Source organism: Schistocerca gregaria, chromosome 3 (assembly GCF_023897955.1).
Source record: "Schistocerca gregaria isolate iqSchGreg1 chromosome 3, iqSchGreg1.2, whole genome shotgun sequence".
In the NCBI taxonomy this organism is placed as follows: domain Eukaryota; kingdom Metazoa; phylum Arthropoda; class Insecta; order Orthoptera; family Acrididae; genus Schistocerca; species Schistocerca gregaria.
In genome coordinates this window covers 915,082,181-915,104,851 of record NC_064922.1, presented here as the reverse complement: position 1 = coordinate 915,104,851, position 22,671 = coordinate 915,082,181, and the positions used below count along the sequence as shown (strand labels likewise).

At 43.3% G+C, this 22,671-nt stretch overlaps 1 protein-coding gene across 1 annotated transcript in view; it reads right to left on the bottom strand.

Moving 5' to 3' along the window:
* The window catches only part of LOC126355692 (mucin-17-like), a 95,074-nt gene that overhangs the window by 13,050 nt on the left and 59,353 nt on the right, over nucleotides 1–22,671 (bottom strand). The window contains exons 6-7 of the mRNA XM_050006059.1: nucleotides 16,654–16,788; nucleotides 16,030–16,341 (exon numbers count right to left, since the gene is read on the bottom strand). Coding sequence (XP_049862016.1) covers nucleotides 16,030–16,341; nucleotides 16,654–16,788 — 447 coding nt within the window. The remainder of the gene's footprint in view (nucleotides 1–16,029; nucleotides 16,342–16,653; nucleotides 16,789–22,671) is intronic.

The window sequence follows — 22,671 nt, the reverse complement described above, 5'->3', positions numbered from 1 at the left end:
TGCAACAAGAGATATACTCAACTTACATTTACCAAGAAAAAATAAACATAAAGCTCAAAGCAGCATTTTCTACCAACGAATAAAAATTTATAATAAATTACCTAAAGAGATTAAAGAAATTACAAAAATACACTTATTTAAAAAGGCAGCTGAAAAGTGCCTGTTATGCAATACATTTTATACATTGAAGGTTTACTTAGCTAAAACAGAGTAGCGGTTTGATAAAAAAGTTATACAAATAAATAATAATAATAATGATTACAGAATATCCAATATTCCACATAACACCTTCAATAAATGTTTTTTCCTTTCTAGAAGTACTTACCCTCAAGCTGTGCATAACACAATACTAACACCTCTTCCTCTTTCTGAACTCAACATCTCACTCATTGTGGAGGGATGCTGACTCAGCTCTTCAGGATAGCAAATGGGAAGTTACGGTACAGAAAATGGTCCAGATGTCACCAGTGTGTGTGTGTGTGTGTGTGTGTGTGTGTGTGTGTGTGTGTGTGTGTGTGGGTGGGTGGGTGGGTGGGTGTCTGTGTGTAGTGAGTTAAGTGTTATGAAACAATGTGTATATAGTGTGTGCAGTAACTGATAGTGAAATATGAGTGAACAGTGGATATTACATTATTTAATAAGTTATTTATAAAAAAAGGATCCTGTACCAGGATTAAATCTAATGATTATCTCTAACTAGAAGCTTGTGAATATATGTGTATACGAATTAGCTTATTTTAAATTGATCTAAATTTGTAAATACTTTGACATGTCCTGTATCCTTGCAAAAAGAGATCTAAGGATGAATAAAGCTACTACTACTGCTACAACAACAACAACAGGAATATCAAGGTAGGGTAGAGAGTGTGTTATTGCGAACAGTTCAATGATAGGGTTGTTCTTATCAGAGTCGACTACAAACCAACACCGACAACGATAGTACAAGTATACAAGGCGACGTTGCAAGCTGAAGACAAAGAAGTAGAGAAAGTATATGAAGATATTGAAATTGTAATACAGTACGTGAAGGGAGATGAATATCTGTCATGGGAGACTGGAAAGAAGTTGTAGGGGAAGCAGTAGAAGTAAAGGCTACAGGAGAATGTGGGCTTGGGACAAGGACGGAGAAAGGAGAAAGAAAGACTAATTGAGTTCTTTAATAAATTTCAACTAATAATAGCGAATATTCTCTTTAAGAATCACAAGAGAACGAGGTATGCTTGGAAAGGCCGAGTGATACGGGAAGGTTTCAGTTAGATTACTTCATGTTCAGAAAAAGATTCCGAAATCAGATATTGGACTGTATGGCGTACCCAGGAGCAGGTGTAGACTCAGATCACAGTGTAATAATGATGAAGAGTAGACTGTAGCTTACGATTAGTCGCCAGCCGCTGTGGCCAAGCGGTTCTAGGCGCTTCAGTCCGGAACTGCACTGCTGCTACGGTCGCAAGTTCGAAACCTGCCTCAGGCATGGATGCGTGTGGTGTCATTAGGTTAGTTCGGTTTAAGAAGTTCTAAGTATAGGGTACTGATGACCTCAGATGTTGTCCCATAGTGCTTAGAACCATTGCAACCATTTTAAAATCAGTCAGGAAGAATCAATATGCAAAGAATTTGGATACGGAAGTACTAAGGAGTGCCGAGATGAGCTTGAAGTTCTCTAAAGACATAAATTCAGCAAAAAGGAATAACTCAGTGGGCAGTATAGTAGAAGAGGAACGGACATCTCTATAAAGTGCCATCAAGTTGGAAAGAAAAGCGTAGGTACAAAGAAGGTAACTTCGAAAAAACTGTGGGTAAGAGAAGAAATACTTCAGTCTACCGATGAAAGGAGGAAGTACAAAAATGTTCCGGGAGACTCAGGTCGCTGAGGAATGAAATACATAGAAAATGCAGGGTAGCTAAGACCAAATGGCTGCATGAAAAATGTGAAGAAATTGAAACAGAGTCAGCACACAGGAAAGTCAAAACAATCTTCAGAAACATTAAAAGCAAGGGTGCTAACATTAAGAGTGCAATGGTAATTAAACTGTTAAATGCAGAGGAGGGAGCGAATAGGTGGAAAGAGTACATTGAAAGCCTCTGTGAGGGGAAACATTTGTCTCATGCGGTAGAAGAAGAATCAGGAGTCGATCTAGAAAAGATAGGGGATCCAGTATTGGAATCAGAATTTAAAAGAGCTTAGGAGGAGTTAACATCATATAAGGCAGAACAGACGGATAACATTCCATCAGAATTTCTAAAATCATCGGGGGAAGTGACAACAAAACGATTATTGAAATTGGTGTGTAGAATGTATGAGACTGGCGATATTCCATCTGTGGAAAAATATCATCCACACAATTCCGAAGACTGTAAGAGCTGACAACTGCGAGAATTGTGGCACGGTCAGTTTGAAAGCTTTTTGCGTCCATTTTTCTGACAAGAATAATATACAGAAGAACGGAAAAGAAAGTTAGGATGTGCTAGATGACGATCACTTTTGATTCAGAAAAGGTAAAGGCACGAGGGAGGCAATATACATTATGTACTAGTGGCAAGAGGGAATAATAAGAATGGACGACGAAGAAGATGTAAGACAGGGATGTATTCTTTCGCCCCTACACTGCAATCTGTAAGTCGAAGAAGCAGTAATGGAAGAAAAAAGAAAGAGAGCGGAGCTAAATTCAAGGTGAAACGATGCCAGTGATACGATTCGCTGATGACATTGCTATTGAAGAATAATTAAATGATCGGCTGAATGGAATGAACAATCTAACGAGCACAAAATATGGATTCAGAGTGAATCGAAGAAAGACGAAAGTAATGAGAATGAGGAAAGCGAGTAAAATAGCCAATGACGGACAGAGCAAGGAGGACACCAAAAACATACTAGCACAGGCGAGAAGGGCATTCCTGGCCAAGTGAAGTCTACTAGTATCAAACATGGGCCTTAATTTGAGAAAGAAATTTCAGAGAATGGGCGTCTGGAGTACAACAATGTATGGTAGTGAAACATGGACTGTGGGAAAAACGGAACAGAAGAGAATCGAAGCGTTTGACATGTGGTGCTACAGACGAATGTTAAAAATTAGGTGGACTGATAAGGTAAGGGATGAGGAGGTTCTACGCAGAATCGGAGTGGAAAGGAATATGTGGAAAATACTGATACGACGAAGGGAGAGGATGATAGGGAATCTGTTAAGACATGAGGGAATGACTTCCATGGTACCGGACATTGCTGTAGAGGGCAAGAACTATAGAGGAAGACAGAGATTGGAATACATCCAGCAAATAATTGAGGACGTAGTTCGGAAGTTCTACTCCGAGATGAAGAGTTGGCCCAGAAGTGGAATTCGTGACGGGTCGCATCAAACCAATCAGAGGACTGATGGTCCAAAAAACGAAAAAGCATAAGGTGTCTCATTCATTGGTTATATTAATTGGATTATTGTGTTCCGCCAGGTGGGAAAACCGCATGCATAAGATTTCTCATACCTCCGTATACCTCATGCTATTTATCAGTATTCTGTTATTATTCCTCCAGTCGCGTACAACACAGTATCAAGTTAGTTTTCATTTGAGAAGAGCCCAGACAACCGTCCTGTAATTTCTTGAAAATGCTGATGCAAATTTTGTCGTGATTTTGAAATAATCACACATCGTCTTCAGAATCGATAACTTCGTATTTTCACTTATGTTGAAAGTTATGTCTTGATTAACTACTAGTGCGATAAGTAGCTGGTTCTTAGTTATAGCATTCAGAATAGAGCGTCACACATTTCAATCGCAAGAGCCGACTGCATTGGCAAACCAGAACGGAAGTTCCTCGTATTTCGTGAATCACTTTTAACAACAGAGCAGTAATTACAAAACGCCAACGGCCTTGTCGCAGTGGTAACACCGGTTCCTGTCAGATCACTGAAGTTAAGCGCTGTCGGACCTGGCTAGCACTGGGATGGGTAACCGTCCAGGTCATCAGAGTGCTGTTAAAAATTGGGGAGCACTCAGCCCTTGTTACGCCAATAATCGAGGAGCGACATGACTGAGAAGTAGCGACACCACATGGGCATTCTGTAAGTAAAAGGGTAAATGGCCTTTCAGACCACGATGCTTAAATTTTAACACTAAAAGACTCCTGTACTCAAACAAATGTCACATACAATTACAAACTATGTAGGAAAGTTAACCCAACAGCAACAGCAATAGAGAACAAGAGTGGCGGGATGTTTATAGTGCCGATTATATAGATGATAAATACACTCCTGGAAATTGAAATAAGAACACCGTGAATTCATTGTCCCAGGAAGGGGAAAATTTATTGACACATTCCTGGGGTCAGATACATCACATGATCACACTGACAGAACCACAGGCACATAGACACAGGCAACAGAGCATGCACAATGTCGGCACTAGTACAGTGTATATCCACCTTTCGCAGCAATGCAGGCTGCTATTCTCCCATGGAGACAATCGTAGAGATGCTGGATGTAGTCCTGTGGAACGGCTTGCCATGCCATTTCCACCTGGCGCCTCAGTTGGATAAGCCTTCGTGCTGGACGTGCAGACCGCGTGAGATGACGCTTCATCCAGTCCCAAACATGCTCAATGGGGGACAGATCCGGAGATCTTGCTGGCCAGGGTAGTTGACTTACACCTTCTAGAGCACGTTGGGTGGCACGGGATACATGCGGACGTCCATTGTCCTGTTGGAACAGCAAGTTCCCTTGCCGGTCTAGGAATGGTAGAACGATGGGTTCGATGACGGTTTGGATGTACCATGCACTATTCAGTGTCCCCTCGACGATCACCAGAGGTGTACGGCCAGTGTAGGAGATCGCTCACCACACCATGATGCCGGGTGTTGGCCCTGTGTGCCTCGGTCGTATGCAGTCCTGAATGTGGCGCTCACCTGCACGGCGCCAAACACGCATACGACCATCATTGGCACCAAGGCAGAAGCGACTCAAATCGCTGAAGACGACACGTCTCCATTCGTCCGTCCATTCACGCTTGTCGCGACACCACTGGAGGCGGGCTGCACGATGTTGGGGCGTGAGCGGAAGACGGCCTAACGGTGTGCGGGACCGTAGCCCAGCTTCATGGAGACGGTTGCGAATGGTCCTCGCCGATACCGCAGGAGCAACAGTGTCCCTAATTTGCTGGGAAGTGGCGGTGCGGTCCCCTACGGCACTGCGTAGGATCCTACGGTGTTGGCGTGCATCCGTGCGTCGCTGCGGTCCGGTACCAGGTCGACGGGCACGTGCACCTTCCGCCGACCACTGGCGACAACATCGATGTACTGTGGAGACCTCACGCCCCAAGTATTGAGCAATTCGGCGGTACGTCCACCCGGCCTCCCGCATGCCCACTATATGCCCTCGCTCAAAGTCCGTCAACTGCACATACGGTTCACGTCCACGCTGTCGCGGCATGCGACCAGTGTTAAATACTGCGATGGAGCTCCGTATGCCACGGCAAACTGGCTGACACTGACGGCGGCGGTGCAGAAATGCTGCGCAGCTAGCGCCATTCGACGGCCAACACCGCGGTTCCTGGTGTGTCCACTGTGCCGTGCGTGTGATCATTGCTTGTACAGCCCTCTCGTAGTGTCCGGAGCAAGTATGGTGGGTCTGACACACCAGTGTCAATGTGTTCTTTTTTCCATTTCCAGGAGTGTATAACCCCGAGAAAGAAAACTGGCGTTCTACGGATCGGAGCGTGGAATGTCAGATCCCTTAATCGGGCAGGTAGGTTAGAAAATTTAAAAAGGTAAATGGATAGGTTAAAGTTAGATATAGTGGGAATTAGTGAAGTTCTGTGGCAGGAGGAACAAGACTTTTGGTCAGGTGACTACAGGGTTATAAACACAAAATCAAATAGGGGTAATGCAGGAGTAGGTTTAATAATGAATAGGAAAATAGGAATGCGGGTAAGCTACTACAAACAGCATAGTGAACGCATTATTGTGGCCAAGATAGATACGAAGCCCACACCTACTACAGTAGTACAAGTTTATATGCCAACTAGCTCTGCAGATGATGAAGAAATTGAAGAAATGTACGATGAAATAAAAGAAATTATTCAGATAGTGAAGGGAGACGAAAATTTAATAGTAATGGGTGACTGGAATTCGAGTGTAGGAAAAGGGAGAGAAGGAAACATAGTAGGAGAATATGGATTGGGGCTAAGAAATGAAAGAGGAAGCCGCCTAGTAGAATTTTGCACAGAGAACAACTTAATCATAGCTAACACTTGGTTTAAGAATCATGAAAGAATGTTGTATACGTGGAAGAACCCTGGAGATACTAAAAGGTATCAGATAGATTATATAACGGTAAGACAGAGATTTAGAAACCAGGTTTTAAGTTGTAAGACATTTCCAGGGGCAGATGTGGACTCTGACCACAATCTGTTGGTTATGACCTGTAGATTAAAACTGAAGAAACTGCAAAAATATGGGAAATTAAGGAGATGGGACCTGGATAAACTGAAAGAACCAGATGTTGTACAGAGTTTCAGAGAGAGCATAAGGGAACAATTGACAGGAATAGGGGAAAGAAATACAGTAGAAGAAGAATGGGTAGCTCTGAGGGATGTAGTAGTGAAGGCAGCAGAGGATAAAGTAGGTACAAAGACGAGGGCTGCTAGAAATCCTTGGGTAACAGAAGAAATATTGAATTTAATTGATGAAAGGAGAAAATATAAAAATGCAGTAAATGAAGCAGGCAAAAAGGAATACAAACGTCTCAAAAATGACATCGACAGGAAGTGCAAAATGGCTAAACAGGGATGGCTAGAGGACAAATGTAAGGATGTAGAAGCTTATCTCACTAGGGGTAAGATAGATACTGCCTACAGGAAAATTAAAGAGACCTTTGGAGAGAAGAGAACCACGTGTATCAATATCAAGAGCTCAGATGGCAGCCCAGTTCTAAGCAAAGAAGGGAAGGCAGAAAGGTGGAAGGAGTATATAGAAGGTTTATACAAGGGCGATGTACTTGAGGACAATATAATGGAAATGGAAGAGGATGTACATGAAGACGAAATGGGAGATACGATACTGCGTGAAGAGATTGACAGAGCACTGAAAGACCTGAGTCGAAACAAGGCCCCCGGAGTAGACAACATTCCATTAGAACTACTGACGGCCTTGGGACAACCAGTCCTGACAAAACTCTACCAGCTGGTGAGCAAGATGTATGAGACAGGCGAAATACCCTCAGACTTCAAGAAGAATATAATAATTCCAATCCCAAAGAAAGCAGGTGCTGACAGTTGTGAAAATTACCGAACTATCAGTTTAATAAGCCACGGCTGCAAAATACTAACTCGAATTCTTTACAGACGAATGGAAAAACTGGTAGATGCAGACCTCGGGGAGGATCAGTTTGGATTCCGTCGAAATGTTGGAACACGTGAGGCAATACTGACCTTACGACTTATCTTAGAAGAAAGATTAAGAAAAGGCAAACCTACGTTTCTAGCATTTGTAGACTTAGAGAAAGCTTTTGACAATGTTGACTGGAATACTCTTTTTCAAATTCTAAAGGTGGCAGGGGTAAAATACAGGGAGCGAAAGGCTATTTATAATTTGTACAGAAACAAGATGGCAGTCATAAGAGTCGAGGGGCATGAAAGGGAAGCAGTGGTTGGGAAAGGAGTGAGACAGGGTTGTAGCCTCTTCCCGACGTTATTCAATCTGTATATTGAGCAAGCAGTAAAGGAAACAAAAGAAAAATTTGGAGTAGGTATTAAAATTCATGGAGACGAAGTAAAAACTTTGAGGTTCGCCGATGACATTGTAATTCTGTCAGAGACAGCAAAGGACTTGGAAGAGCAGTTGAACGGAATGGACAGTGTCTTGAAAGGAGGATATAAGATGAACATTAACAAAAGCAAAACGAGGATAATGGAATGTAGTCAAATTAAATCGGGTGATGCTGAGGGAATTAGATTAGGAAATGAGACACTTAAAGTAGTAAAGGAGTTTTGCTATTTAGGAAGTAAAATAACTGATGATGGTCGAAGTAGAGAGGATATAAAATGTAGACTAGCAATGGCAAGGAAAGCGTTTCTGAAGAAGAGAAATTTGTTAACATCGAATATAGATTTATGTATCAGGAAGTCGTTTCTGAAAGTATTTGTTTGGAGTGTAGCCATGTATGGAAGTGAAACATGGACGATAACTAGTTTGGACAAGAAGAGAATAGAAGCTTTCGAAATGTGGTGCTACAGAAGAATACTGAAGATAAGGTGGATAGATCACGTAACTAATGAGGAGGTATTGAATAGGATTGGGGAGAAGAGAAGTTTGTGGTACAACTTGACTAGAAGAAGGGATCGGTTGGTAGGACATGTTTTGAGGCTCAAGGGATCACAAATTTAGCATTGGAGGGCAGCGTGGAGGGTAAAAATCGTAGAGGGAGACCGAGAGATGAGTACACTAAGCAGATTCAGAAGGATGTAGGTTGCAGTATGTACTGGGAGATGAATCAGCTTGCACAGGATAGAGTAGCATGGAGAGCTGCATCAAACCAGTCTCAGGACTGAAGACAACAGCAACAACAAATATAACCCTTTCCGTAACACATTTCTCATGCTTATTGAGAGATGTTTTACATTAGAACGTTGTAAAAAAATAGCTCTGTGCACTATGGGACTTAGCTTCCGAGGTCATCAGTCCCCTAGAACTTAGAACTACTTAAACCTAACTAACCTAAGGGCATCACACACATCCATGCCCGAGGCAGGATTCGAACCTGCGACCGTAGGAGACGCGCGGTCCTTGAGTGAGCGCCTAGAACCGCTAGACCACCACGGCCGGCTGCCCACATCACTAGCAATCTCACGGACCTTAACACTTCTGTCATCCATCCCCATATCATGGATTCTATCAAAGATTTCTGGAGTCGTAAACTCCACAGAGCGTCTAGAACGTTCAGCATCACTTGTGCCCATATGGCAACTCCCAAAATTTTGAAACCACTTATAAACTGTTCTAATCGAAGGTGCAGAGTCACCGTAATGTTTATCAAGCTTCTCTTTAGTCACCTGAGGCGTTTTGACTTTCATAAAGTAATGTTTAATCACCACACTAAATTCTTTTTCGTCCATTTTTTTTGGCAATCACTCGACTTCCTTGATTCACACGAATGACAAACACAAAGATATAGACCAATGTGGCAGAAACTTGGTGTGTGTTCTTCCCAAAGATGCTACTAACTAAAGATGACCTCGATACGCGCCGGTAGTGCCATCTCTCGGACTTTGCACGGCCTTTTCAAACGCCCCTGGTAATTATCACCTAAACGTAACTTCATAATTTTGTGGTAACCTTAAAGAAATGTCTCCAGTTCTGATATCATTTCCCGCACCACAACCGCGGAGAACGTCGCTAGAGAGGACAAAACAAAATGGTATAACCAATTGATAAGGTGGAACACCGTAAATATTTCGTTTTCTGCAATTTTACGATAAATTATATTGAAATGGTAGAAGTATACGGCACAATGCACCATCATGCGACATTCTGGCTAACCGGTGCTGCCTCCTCCGGTGTGGTCAACAAATCTGAATGACAACGAACGAAATGGCAGACCGTCTTTCAGTGCGGAACCTGGTAACGTTGATGTTCTAAAACCAACCTATCGTAATCGAGGCGATAGTGCAGAATGCGAAAATCAGTCATCGACAATTTTTAACATGTTGTATGACATTTTGAACATGCAAAACGTAATCTCCTGATGACGTCCGCCACAGCCGACATCCTTCCAGAAACAATGCCAAACCGAGACAACTCATGAAATATTGCAGCTATGTCAGGCGAATCAAGGTGACTTCCTTAGCCTCTCAACCACCGTGGGCGAGTGCTGGGTGTATCACTACTATCTCAAAATAATGGCGCCATCCAAGCAGCGGTAACAGGTGTATTCACTTCCGCCGAAACAGACGAAGACCTAACATAATCGAAAAATGAAGATGTGATGTCTTTTGGGACCGTCATGATGTGTAGATTGATAAATTATCTGAAATGTCTTGGACCGTATACTACGTAACTTTACAAACTACAATACAAATAAATGATTGTTGCGCCTGCAGCAATGTGAGCACTTAGGAGAGCCCTCTATGGGACTGTGCGCTCTCAATAAAGACGCTGAATCGCAAAATAGCGCTGAGAAACGAATAAATGTGATGTATCTTGAACGATACCGCACCAGCAATATCCACGACAGCCAAGGAACTTCGCAAGACATTCAACGGTTAGATAGCATGTTGCCATCACTATAAGTGAAAATTCCTGAGATATGGAGGGTAAGCGAGCACTAAATGAAAGGACGTCAAGACTGTTCATTGTTTTACTAAAAGTGATTATGGAAATGTGGATTCCAAGGAGTTACAATGAATCGTGAAGTGGGTTGTCACAGTGGAAACGCTACTCACATGTTGCCCTATGACCAGTGAATTCAGCATATTGTAGCAGCACCACCGTTTAGGATAGGGAAAGTTAGTTTTGTTGGATATTCGGAGCACTTGTTACAGCCAGGTGCTGGCTGGATTGCAGTAAGTTACACATACCATCCGTTAAGAAGGCAAATAGAGGCTACAGGGGCATAAAATTGCTGGAGGGGGCGCACCCAGCAGTTTCCGTGGAGCAGGCAGAAGAGGGCCACTGGCCATCCTAAGTGTTAGGCATATGTGACGCGAAGCGGCACACTTGACAAAACAGAGGCACATAGCCGAGTATAAATAGGTATCGTTTTCTAACGAGACACACTGAAGTGTGACAACTCTCCTGGATGGCGGGGCGTGTCACACCACCAGCTACACGCAGAGCAGATGGGGCGCCAGCATTCCAGTCCACGGCGGGTCATTGGTTCGACCATCTGAGGCCGACGCGGGGTCCGCAGAAGCCTGGGCAGCCACTCTTCTGCTCACTGCCGTGGACAGTCATCTCGGCTCCCGACACATGCCTCAGAATTTCGAGGCGAGGGCCGCCGATTCGGACGCTGGATCGCGGGCGGACGTTGCCTCCGTGTTCTCAGCTACGCTAGCGAGGAAGAATCAGCAGTGGAGCCAGCCTACAGCTCCCATTGGAGCAGTCTGGAGTCAGCAGGGACGGTAGCCGCTGAGTTGGTTGCTGGCGCAGCCATCCTGACATCATCAAAACTCAGCGGGCCGGCCAAATCCGGCACGACACAGCATTGCTTTGCATTGGCCGCTGGGGTGCTTCCTCAGCATTGCGGAGCCCTGTGACACATACCGAGGTGAACCGAGCACTGTAGTGGAACCAAATGAATCATTTGGAAAGTTCTAGCCGAGTTTCAATATGCCACATTTGGCATATGATACCACTACAATGTAGATGTTCTGACAGCAGTAGTTCGTGAATAGATGCAGTTGCAGAAGCAACCTTCTGTAGTTGAGATGTATTATGTCTGCAAGAACGATGGTCCTAATGGATAAAGAAAAAAAGTGCCGATTTCAGCTTTGAAGAACTGATCTCAGAAATGTTAGCAGTAGTCGAGTAGTTCGTTAAGGGATTGACAGGAAGTTTTATAGTAGTGGGAGTAGTACTTTTCCTTTATATGTTTTTGTTGACGTATTCTTTTTTCTTTGTAGTATTAGTATGAGTAGCATTATAATCTTTTTCTTCGTAGTATTTCTTAAACCAAGTAATAACAATTATCATACTCGCTTTGTATCACCTGCAAAAATATTAGCGTGCTAGGTAATAGCCTTAATTCTGAAGAATGAGAAAAATACTATTGTACACTATTCGAATCATCCCAGGTACTTATATTGATGTACCGTTGAAGGTGCATTGCGCTGTGTTGCCAACTGAGAAAAAGATTCGCTCAACTGTTATAGTAGTCGACGCTCCAGCAAAAAACTCGAGGCAGTGCCAGCCGCCAGCACGGTTGTAGTACACCTAGTTACTCTACTGCTGCCGCCGAGCTGGCTGCTTCCCTGATACGCCAGCCACGGCACTGTACTCACCAGATCACTGGAGCCAACAGATGAGCAACTTACTTACAGCAACGATATCAATACCGATACACCGCTGACGCCTTAAATTTATTATCTTGGACAATTGCTTGAAGTATCTAGAACAACATCCGAAGTGAATGGCACGACTTGTTGTCATTCTGTGGTGTGTCAGTATTATTCTGACTTCAGCAGCTACTGTTGTTACAGTTTATACAATGTTCTTGAACTTCAGCAACACATCACTGGCTGCAGACTCCAGAACCACACTGAATTTATGGAATATATTTTCACCTTAAGTACTCCAACTCTTTTAATACACACGAAAGAGATCCTACATTGCTATCATTGTATTTTCAAATTTATAAATCTGTACGAACCTCGGCGTGACTGATACGGTCGCAAGATCGAATCCTGCCTCGGGCATGGATGTTTGTGATGTCCTTAGGTTAGTTAGGTTTAAGTAGTTCTGCGTCTAGGGAACTGATGACCTCAGATGTTAAGTTCCATAGCGCTCAGAGCCATTTGAACCATTTGTGCGTATCTCTGTTTGGAATTTGTATCAACTGAATAATTTATTACTCTTTCTTTCGTATGTGCTGTCGCAGCAGCCGCGTCGTAATTATTAGGTCCGTGCGTATGTTCGTAGAGCTTTTATTTTGCATGTTGGTTTTCTGGTTGCTATTGATTTCTTTACCAAATGCCTTTTTTATTTGTAATTCACCGTTGCTATTAAAGTTAGTTTACATATTGAGATAGTGAGTGTAGCTGTGGACGCTAGAAAATGGAGTGCCCATGGAGAAATTGGAAAATTTCCACCATATTCATCAGTTTGCGATCAATAGCGCAGTGACAGCAGCGGAGACACCCGTGCCGTATATGGTGATAGTGCCGCTAGAAAGAGCACAGCAACCCTATGCATTTCTCGTTTTCACGTGGTGACTCTCAAAGTTCAGGAAGACCTTGGGGCTTTGATGAAGATCATTTAAACTCATTAATTCACGTCATTGTACTCGAGAACTGCCAAATCCGGTGAAGTGTGATCATTCCACCATCGTGCTACATTTTCATACAATGGGGGAAGTTCGAAACTCGGGTGTGTGGGTACTGCATACTCTAAGCCAAAACAAAAAAATCAGCAGGTGGTCATGTGTGCATCTCTGCTTAATAGTCATCAATTTGCTCTTAAAAAACACCGACCATTCCTATCCTATCTCTTTACTGGTGACGAGAGATGGGTGTCTCTATACTAACATAAGGAAAAGAAAGAAATGATTGAGCCCAGAGTAGCAACTACACATACAAAGACCTGCGCGCATCCAAAAAAGATAATGTTTTGCATCTGTGGTCTATTACGAATCTATCCACGAAGTGTAAGCATAACTGCCGACAACTATTGTTAACTACTGAGACGTCTTGCAGATGTAAACAAAAATAAAATAAAATAAAGACCATAAAGTGTGGGTGAATTGATGCTACTCGACGATAATACCCTCGAGCATTCTGGCAGACTGACAAAAGCAACTATACAGGACTTCGGTTGGGAAGTCACACCTTACTTACCTGCTTTTGCGCCCTCAGATTTTCACCATTTTCGCACTGTATCGAACAACTTTAAAGAATGTTCTTTCGGGATGAAAATGCACTCCGAACATAGCTCGACGAATTGTTCGCGTCAAAAGCGTGTGATTTCTAGTCACGGAGTCGAAAAGTTAACCTAGCGTTGGAACTATATTGGAAATACTGAAGGAGACTAAATTATTGACGTCATAGAATCGAAAAGTTAACCTAGCGTTGGAAGTATGTTGTAAGTAGTGAAGGCGACTACACTATTGACGACTAAAGACTGCGTTGTTTATCTGTTGTGTTGTCCGCCCCCTATAGCTCAGTGGCGCCGGCACGGTAGCTCAGCGTGTTCGGTCAGAGAGGCGCTGGCCCTCTGTTATTAAAAAAAAAAAAAACCCTGAGTAAAGTAATCAACGATCAACTTGAACGGATGTCCTATGACGTGCGCCCAGACCAAACGCAACGAACACTACCGAAAAAAATAAAATAAATACACTCCTGGAAATTGAAATAAGAACACCGTGAATTCATTGTCCCAGGAAGGGGAAACTTTATTGACACATTCCTGGGGTCAGATACATCACATGATCACACTGACAGAACCACAGGCACATAGACACAGGCAACAGAGCATGCACTAGTACAGTGTATATCCACGTTTCGCAGCAATGCAGGCTGTTATTCTCCCATTGAGACGATCGTAGAGATGCTGATGTAGTCCTGTGGAACGGCTTGCCATGCCATTTCCACCTGGCGCCTCAGTTGGACCAGCGTTCGTGCTGGACGTGCAGACCGCGTGAGACGGCGCTTCATCCAGTCCCAAACATGCTCAATGGGGGACAGATCCGGAGATCTTGCTGGCCAGGGTAGTTGACTTACACCTTCTAGAGCAAGTTGGGTGGCACGGGATACATGCGGACGTGCATTGTCCTGTTGGAACAGCAAGTTCCCTTGCCGGTCTAGGAATGGTAGAACGATGGGTTCGATGACGGTTTGGATGTACCGTGCACTATTCAGTGTCCCCTCGACGATCACCAGAGGTGTACGGCCAGTGTAGGAGATCGCTCCCCACATCATGATGCCGGGTGTTGGCCCTGTGTGCCTCGGTCGTATGCAGTCCTGATTGTGGCGCTCACCTGCACGACGCCAAACACGCATACGACCATCATTCGCACCAATGCAGAAGCGAATCTCATCGCTGAAGACGACACGTCCCCATTCGTCCCTCCATTCACGCCTGTCGCGACACCACTGCAGGCGGGCTGCACGATGTTGGGGCGTGAGCGGAAGACGGCCTAACGGTGTGCGGGACCGTAACCCAGCTTCAGGGAGACGGTTGCGAATGGTCCTCGCCGATACCCCAGGAGCAACAGTGTCCCTAATTTGCTGGGAAGTGGCGGTGCGGCCCCCTACGGCACTGCGTAGGATCCTACGGTCTTGGCGTGCATCCGTGCGTCGCTGCGGTCCGGTCCCAGGTCGACGGGCACGTGCACCTTCCGCCGACCATTGGCGACAACATCGATGTACTGTGGAGACCTCGCACCCCACGTGTTGAGCAATTTGGCGGTACGTCCACCCGGCCTCCCGCATGCCCACTATATGCCCTCGCTCAAAGTCCGTCAACTGCACATACGGTTCACGTCCACGCTGTCGCGGCATGCTACCAGTGTTAAAGACTGCGATGGAGCTCCGTATGCCACGGCAAACTGGCTGACACTGACGGCGGCGGTGCACAAATGCTGCGCAGCTAGCGCCATTCGACGGCCAACACCGCGGTTCCTGGTGTGTCCGCTGTGCCGTGCGTGTGATCATTGCTTGTACAGCCCTCTCGCAGTGTCCGGAGCAAGTATGGTGGGTCTGACACACCGGTGTCAATGAGTTCTTTTTTCCATTTCGAGGAGTGTAAATAAAAGTGGTCAGCACGACAGAATGTCAATCCTAAGGGCCCGGGTTAGATTCTCGGCTGGGTCGGAGATTTTCTCCGCTCAGGGACTGGGTGCTGTGTTGTCCTAATCATCATCATTTCATCCGCATCGTCGCGCAATTCACCAAAGTGGCGTCAAATAGAGAGACTTGCACCCGGCGAACGGTCTACCCGACAGGTGGCCCTAGTCACACGACATTTACATTTACATCTGTTGTGTTTACTAAACTTAAGAGAAAACTACGAACGTACCCAGCAAACCAATATGTAGCCTCCTACATACATTTTCATAAATCATTTTGTCCTGTTTACAACTCAGATAATTATTTCCTTTAATGTTCTTGTTTTCTAGTAAATAAATGGACAGCTAAAATAATTATTTAGGAGTAGGAATTCGCATGCAATGGTAAATAACAGGTATTTCATAGAAAAATGTCAAAATACTTTTATTCAGAACAGGATACAGACAAAAAATTCAGTGTCTCCTTTTCGGTTCTTTCAGCTTCTTGGTAAACATGGGAATGGACTGACTTTACAATTTAGTATGAAGGAGCTCCCAGAACACGAACAGGAACACCGCCAAAGTAGATCAAGTTTGGTGAATGGCTGCTTGTTGCTGCATCTTGCTCGATTCTAGCGCCGATGGGAACACCACCGAAATCCATGGTGTTGGGATACAGGCTGAAAGGAGCAGTCCGTAGTGCGATGCGAGACGTGAGGCTGTCTGCAGGCTGGCCAAGTGGCAGAGACACAGGTCTGGCCTCGGAATTCGATTCTCGGCTTACGGACTCGACGGCGTCTGCGGCGGCGTCTGTGGCAGCGGCGGTAGAGGCGTCGACGCCCACTTTGGCTGTGTTACCCGCTGTGTTGGATGCAGGAGCCTACGCAGATGAAAAAGAGTTTCCGTTAGCTAACGGTGCACCTGGCCTTATCAGCCAAAGTACTGAGCACATCGTAGAAGAGCTTTGTAGTAAGTTCATTGTCTTAATTTAAAGCCTGAAGTAAACAACATAATATAATCTGTATAAAAACTGCGAGACAGAGAAATTAAATTCTTTGCAATAATTAACAATACATGATACATTGATATCTCAGGCTAATAGATCTGAAAAAGTCTTAGTTCCTGTAACGGAGATATTACTGAGACAGCATTCCACATGGAAAGCAGTTAATACTGAACTTAACCGTCTTACCTCACGAACATCGTTGAGTGACAGATATTCTGGAGCGAAGGCGTAGATGGAAGGCCGATTAACCATAACTGCCTCTTGGGCAGTATTCATCACGTTGCCGAAGGAACCGCCGTTGTCAGGTGAGACAAAAACAGTCTGCAGACCAGTAAGTGGGTGTCCCATTGGGAAACCATACTGGGGACACGTTACAACGGAGCTCAGAGGAGGATACGTGGAGGAGACGCCAGTATCGGAAAGGAAACAGAGTACAGGTGTACCAAACGGGAAACTTATGCCCGCATTGCCGAATGGAATTCTGCTAGGTGCAGCGTAAATAGCAGACGGGTAAAAAGTGTTCGGAAAGAAAGGTAAGTGGCTGGAAGGAACGCTGATGAAGGATGTGTCCTCAAGGTCTACGCTTCCGGATGTCTTCACGTTTGGCACTTGCGGTGTCGTACTGGGCACATCATCAAGGATTTGAGGTCTGGCTACAGCAATAGCGAACACTGCCAGCAGGATCGTCTGTGAGGAAAAAAAGTATAAAAATGCAATTTGTTTCATAAGTCTCGCTCACCTTCAAAATCTTTAAATACACTACCATCACCCAATACTGCTGCCATCTAGCAGATAGCTAGTAATCCACTGCGTTCTTCGAACCGCTTGCCGGTACTGTTCACTCCATGGGCACAAGAAATCCAGACACACAGACACGTACAAACGAACCCATTCACCCAACCACACACACACGCGCGCTTAAGCCCGCACACACACACACACACACACACACACACACACACACACACACACACACACACGTACGCAAAATAAGAAGTATGCTACTCTGATTAAACTAGTAACAATTAATTAAAGCTGTACTAATGTTTTCCCTCTGACAACATCACTACATCATTAAGTGCGCTCATCTGTATTTTTATCTTTAACATGTGCTTTATTTACTATTGAAGATACACGCAAACTTATTTTCTCATTCTACCTGATTACAAGTTTCATCAAAACTTGACAACAGCATGCAGGAAATTTTAATGAATCATTTGAAACAATTCACATTATTTGCCATACATTACTTCCACCAGTCTTTTTGTAATTATATCAATGTAGTCGGACTGAAGAAACGCTTAGATATTTTTTAATTTTTGTAATTAGATACATGTAACAAACTTTAAAAGAGGGACACTATGAAATGAAAACATTGTCAAAAAAAAGGCGGCATGATGAGCCCTTCGAATGTCGAAAAATGTAAATGAAACAGTTTACTGCTTCACTCACTCATTTGTTACACCACTCGGAATGTAAACTGACTTAGTTATAAGTGTAAGATAGTTTTCTCAATATTTTCTGAATGATCATTTACCTTCAGAGCTACGAATGTAGAAGTATGTATGATTGGCAACAAATGGCTACTTGTTGTTGTTGTTTTTGTTGTGGTCTTCAGTCCTGAGACTGGTTTGATGCAGCTCTCCATGCTACTCTATCCTGTTCAAGCTTCTTCATCTCCCAGTACCCACTGCAGCCTACATCCTTCTGAATCTGCTTAGTGTATTCATCTCTTGGTCTCCCTCTACGATTTTTACCCTCCACGCTACCCTCCAATGCTAAATTCGTGATCCCTTTATGCCTCAGAACGTGTCCTACCAACCGGTCCCTTCTTCTTGTCAGGTTGCGCCACAAACTCCTCTTCTCCCCAATTCTATTCAGTACCTTCTCATTAGTTATGTGATCTACCTATTTAATCTTCAGCATTCTTCTGTAGCGCCATATTTCGAAAACTTCCAGTCTCTTCTTGTCCAAACTATTTATCATCCATGCTACTTAACGACTGCAAAATTGAGAATATCCTGCACCGTCCCTTACCAATGTATAAAAAAGTAACAGTTCTATCTGCTGGGTAATGAAATTACGGAAAATAATGAATTATGTAAATGAACATACTAGGAAAAAGTATTTACAGTAAGATTTACAATTTAACGAAGCAGCTCCAGGCATGAAAATATTACAGTGAAGCCGATGGCGTCTTGAAAACCACGTGTACCTCTGCATTAAGAATAAACTAACATTTAGAGAATCTTCGTGTTTTTTAACACTGATTATATTACGGACCAAAATCCGCATAGGGAAATTAATTTTAATGACGAGATACGTAGGAAATAAGACATTACTGGATATGAAACTCGTAAGTTTGTGACAGTGATGCAACCAAATCATAAAGAAACAAATACGCATCTGAAACGCAGATATTTCACAGCTGCGGAAAATACTCACCAGACTCCTCATGTCTGCTACCGAAGTGTACCGAAGGGGTTGTGTGCAGCTGAGCCACTGACCGGGGGGCTTATATAGTCTTGGACGCGGATGGCGCACTGACAGGTTGGGTTATTATCCCTCACGTTCTGTCGCCTCGTTATCACGTCCACAGGCATGTCTACGCAATCTACAGTTTCGCACGTGAAATGATAAGCTACGTTTTCGCACACACGTATGACAGAAATCTGCACGTGTAAGTGATACGCGCCTGACCTCAGGGTTTCAATTCATCTGTTACATTCGTCACGTAACTCTCCTTACCTCATTTGCTCATAGTTTTATGGATTCTGAGTGGTTCCACACACCGGAGAGATAGATAGCTAAATGTGTTCGTTGTTTCTTTGTAAATTACCGATTATCTGCCTGTCTCCTTCTTTTACTGCAGTTCTTTGCTTTCATTAGTACAGACGTACAAAAATATGACACATCACTTTTTTGAGTTGGTATTTTCTGTTGTTTGTTGTTGAACATGAGGTCGCGGAAGGCGGCATGAGCTACGAGTCATGGTTCCGGGCGAATAAGATTTAAACATTCTGTTGAGTTACATTGATTTACGTCTACCACGTTCTCTTAATTCATCCTTCTACAGTTGAAAGGGATGCTCTTTGTCTTCTTCCTCGACCGTAAATTTCTCTGTTGTTATGAATTCGGCATCCTTGTCACTAGTTTCCTAAACTATCTGCAAATCGTGGTGGTTCGGAGGTTGTTAGCTTTGAGTATTTACTCAAAATGGTGGCTCTAGCCCAGTAATTACCATGGTATTCCGTATTTACTTTTTTTACCTATAATGTGTGCTTTATTTACTAAAGAGACAAACAAACTTGTATTCTCATTTATCCTGATTACGGTTTTCATCAAAACTTGATAACAGCATAGAGTAAACTCTAATGAATCATTTGAAACAGTTCACATTGTTTGCCATACATTACTTCCACCGGTCTTTTTGTAATTATGTCAATGTAGTCCGACTGATGAAACGTTTACATATTTTTTCAAATGTTGTAATTAGATACATGTAACAAAACTTAAAAGGGGAATACTAAGATATGAAAGCATTGTCAAAAAAGGAGGCATGATGAGCCCTTTGACTGTATAAATATTTACATCTACCATATTCTCTTAATTCACTCTCTTCAATTGAAAGGGATGTTCATTGTCTTCTTTATGGGAATTTTCTCTGTTGTTATGAATTCGCCACCCTTGTCACAAGTTTCCGAAACTATCTGCAAATCGTGGTGGTTCGGAGATTGATGGCTTTGCGTATTTACTCAAGAAGATGGCTCTAGCCCACTAACTGCTACGGTCTAAAGAAATAAGTATGATGAGCCCTGACAGCCTAGGACTTCCACTGTAAGAAAACGCACACGTTCCGCTAATGGCTTATACAGTGAGGACCATAGCCTTTGCATCAAAGAAAGACACAGTATCTGATGCAGTGCTGAGTTCTGTTACGTGTTACGCACTCTTCAAAACGAATATTTGTGGAGGCACAAGGTCGTGGCTGAGGAATGTGCGTGAGTGAGCTTCACGATTGCAAACTGATTACGCTGCACTATAAACAGGCGCTCCCACTTCAATATAGACTGTGCATTGTTGAGAAGCTACACGCTCTGGTCTCTAATGTGTCGACGATCAAGTGTAAGACTCTGAATTGTTCTTGACTGGTTTCCGAAGACTGAGCACTACGGTTTACACGAACTAGCGGAAGTTCACATAACATCAGGAAAACGGAGAGTGTAGAGAGGAAAGTCTCGCGTTGAACGTTATCCAAATTGCAAGAAGTTTATTTCTATGGCCTAAAACTTCCAGCAAACGGGACAGTTCTAAGAACAGTCATCTAGGGATGGTCCTAAGCGAATAATTTTTTCCTTTGTGAAATTTAAAAATACTCTGTAAGAACATGTGAGATCAATAAGCACAAAGTAACTTGTTCACGAAATGCACACCTGGACAAATATATTACGATTAGTTTTGGCGGAGTTGTAATTACATTCCTGTTACTAAATGATGGCGCGCTATTCAGTGAAGCAAACCTCGGTATCTAAAGAAGTTGTAGAGTTCCGAGTCTTGGTAATGATTTATATTATCTGAATATGTAAATGGTATCGGGCATATATAGCGCAGAAGGACGAAAAAATGGCGTTACTGAATTTGTGAAACATAAACATCAAATTTATACGTACAAGAGGAAAAACAAGTAAGCTTATTACCTTACAGGCCAGCGACAAAGTAAATAGTACTAGAGAACTGAATGAAAATATGCCTGATAGTTAAATAGCCGTTTTAATTCCTAACACAGATGTTAGGAGTGGGGAGATTTAAGTGAATATTTACTAACAGTAATTAAATGTCGTAAACTGGAGCTAACATTAAGTGGGGAAGATGAACCAGAGACTTATTTTTTACTGGAAGGACCCTTAGAGGGCGAAACAAATGTACTTAAGATGCTACTTCACTACGCTTGTCCTACTCCTTAAGGAGTATCGTTGAGCGGTTTGGACAGTTAACAGACAGGATTGACAGAAGACCTCGAAAAATATTACTGAAGGGCATCTCGTTCTGCGTTGTATGTTACTCAAATAGGGAAATCAGTCACTAAAGCAAAGTCGTTTTCCTTTGCACCCGACGTTTTCGCAAAATTTTAATCAGCAGCTTACTTTCCTTAATGCGAAATTATTTTGTTGTCTTGCACCCAAATAGGGAGAAACGACCATTATAATAAAACAAAAGATATCAAAGCTCACACAGAAGTAATGTGTTCTTCTTGCCACGTGCTATTCGAGAGTGAAACAAAGAGAAATAACCGGAAATTGGTTGTGTGCAACATTTCCCAAACGTGTGAATTGCAGAGTAGCCATGCAGAGGCCGACGTAAAAGTGGGTTAATACTTTGGCTTAACAAAGGGAACAAAAGTTCAATAAAATAAGACCATGTACTGGAGCTAGCGTTTCTACATTACGCATAATAACAGACAATTTCGTATACAGACAACATTTCAACATATAATTTTAGTTGTAATGGGTTTCAGATCCGAAACAGGCCTTCTGTTCAAATGGCTTTGAGCACTATGGGACTTAACATCTGAGGTCATCAGTCCCCTAGACTTAGAACTACTTAAACCTAACCAACCTAAGGACATCACACACATCAATGCCCGGTGCAGGATTCGAACCTGCGACCTTAGCAGCAGCGCGGTTCCGAACTAAAGCTTGTAGAAGCGCTCGGCCACAGCGGCCGGCAGGCCTCCTGTATGACAACGGAACAGCGTTGCATTTCCATTGCCATAGTGCGTTGTCAGTATCTGAGATTAATGATTATTGTGATATGATTATGGCAAGAGAGCTGTAATGAGAACATTGCAAAAGTATACTGGGAACAGCAATTGAAGATATTATCTCGTTGTTATACACTTATATATGTAAAACAGTCATATTTGTGGAAAGTGTTCTCTTCCCGGGGAAGCAATGAGAGTGGTATTCAGATAACGGTAGTGGCACTCTGTTAATTCTACTAACTGACAAACCCTGTTCCGTGAGCGTTTACATTTGTGGAACGCCTTTTCTACGTTAGAATTGCTCAGTAAGCTAACCCAGACCACAGAAAAGTTATAGGGTTAGCAGCTGGTCTAGCTGTTTTCGTTTCCAGCACGCCTTTCCTTTGGAACGAGAGGTGCGGCAAACAGACTGAAGTGGGAGAGGTAGCAGTGATGGAGTGAAA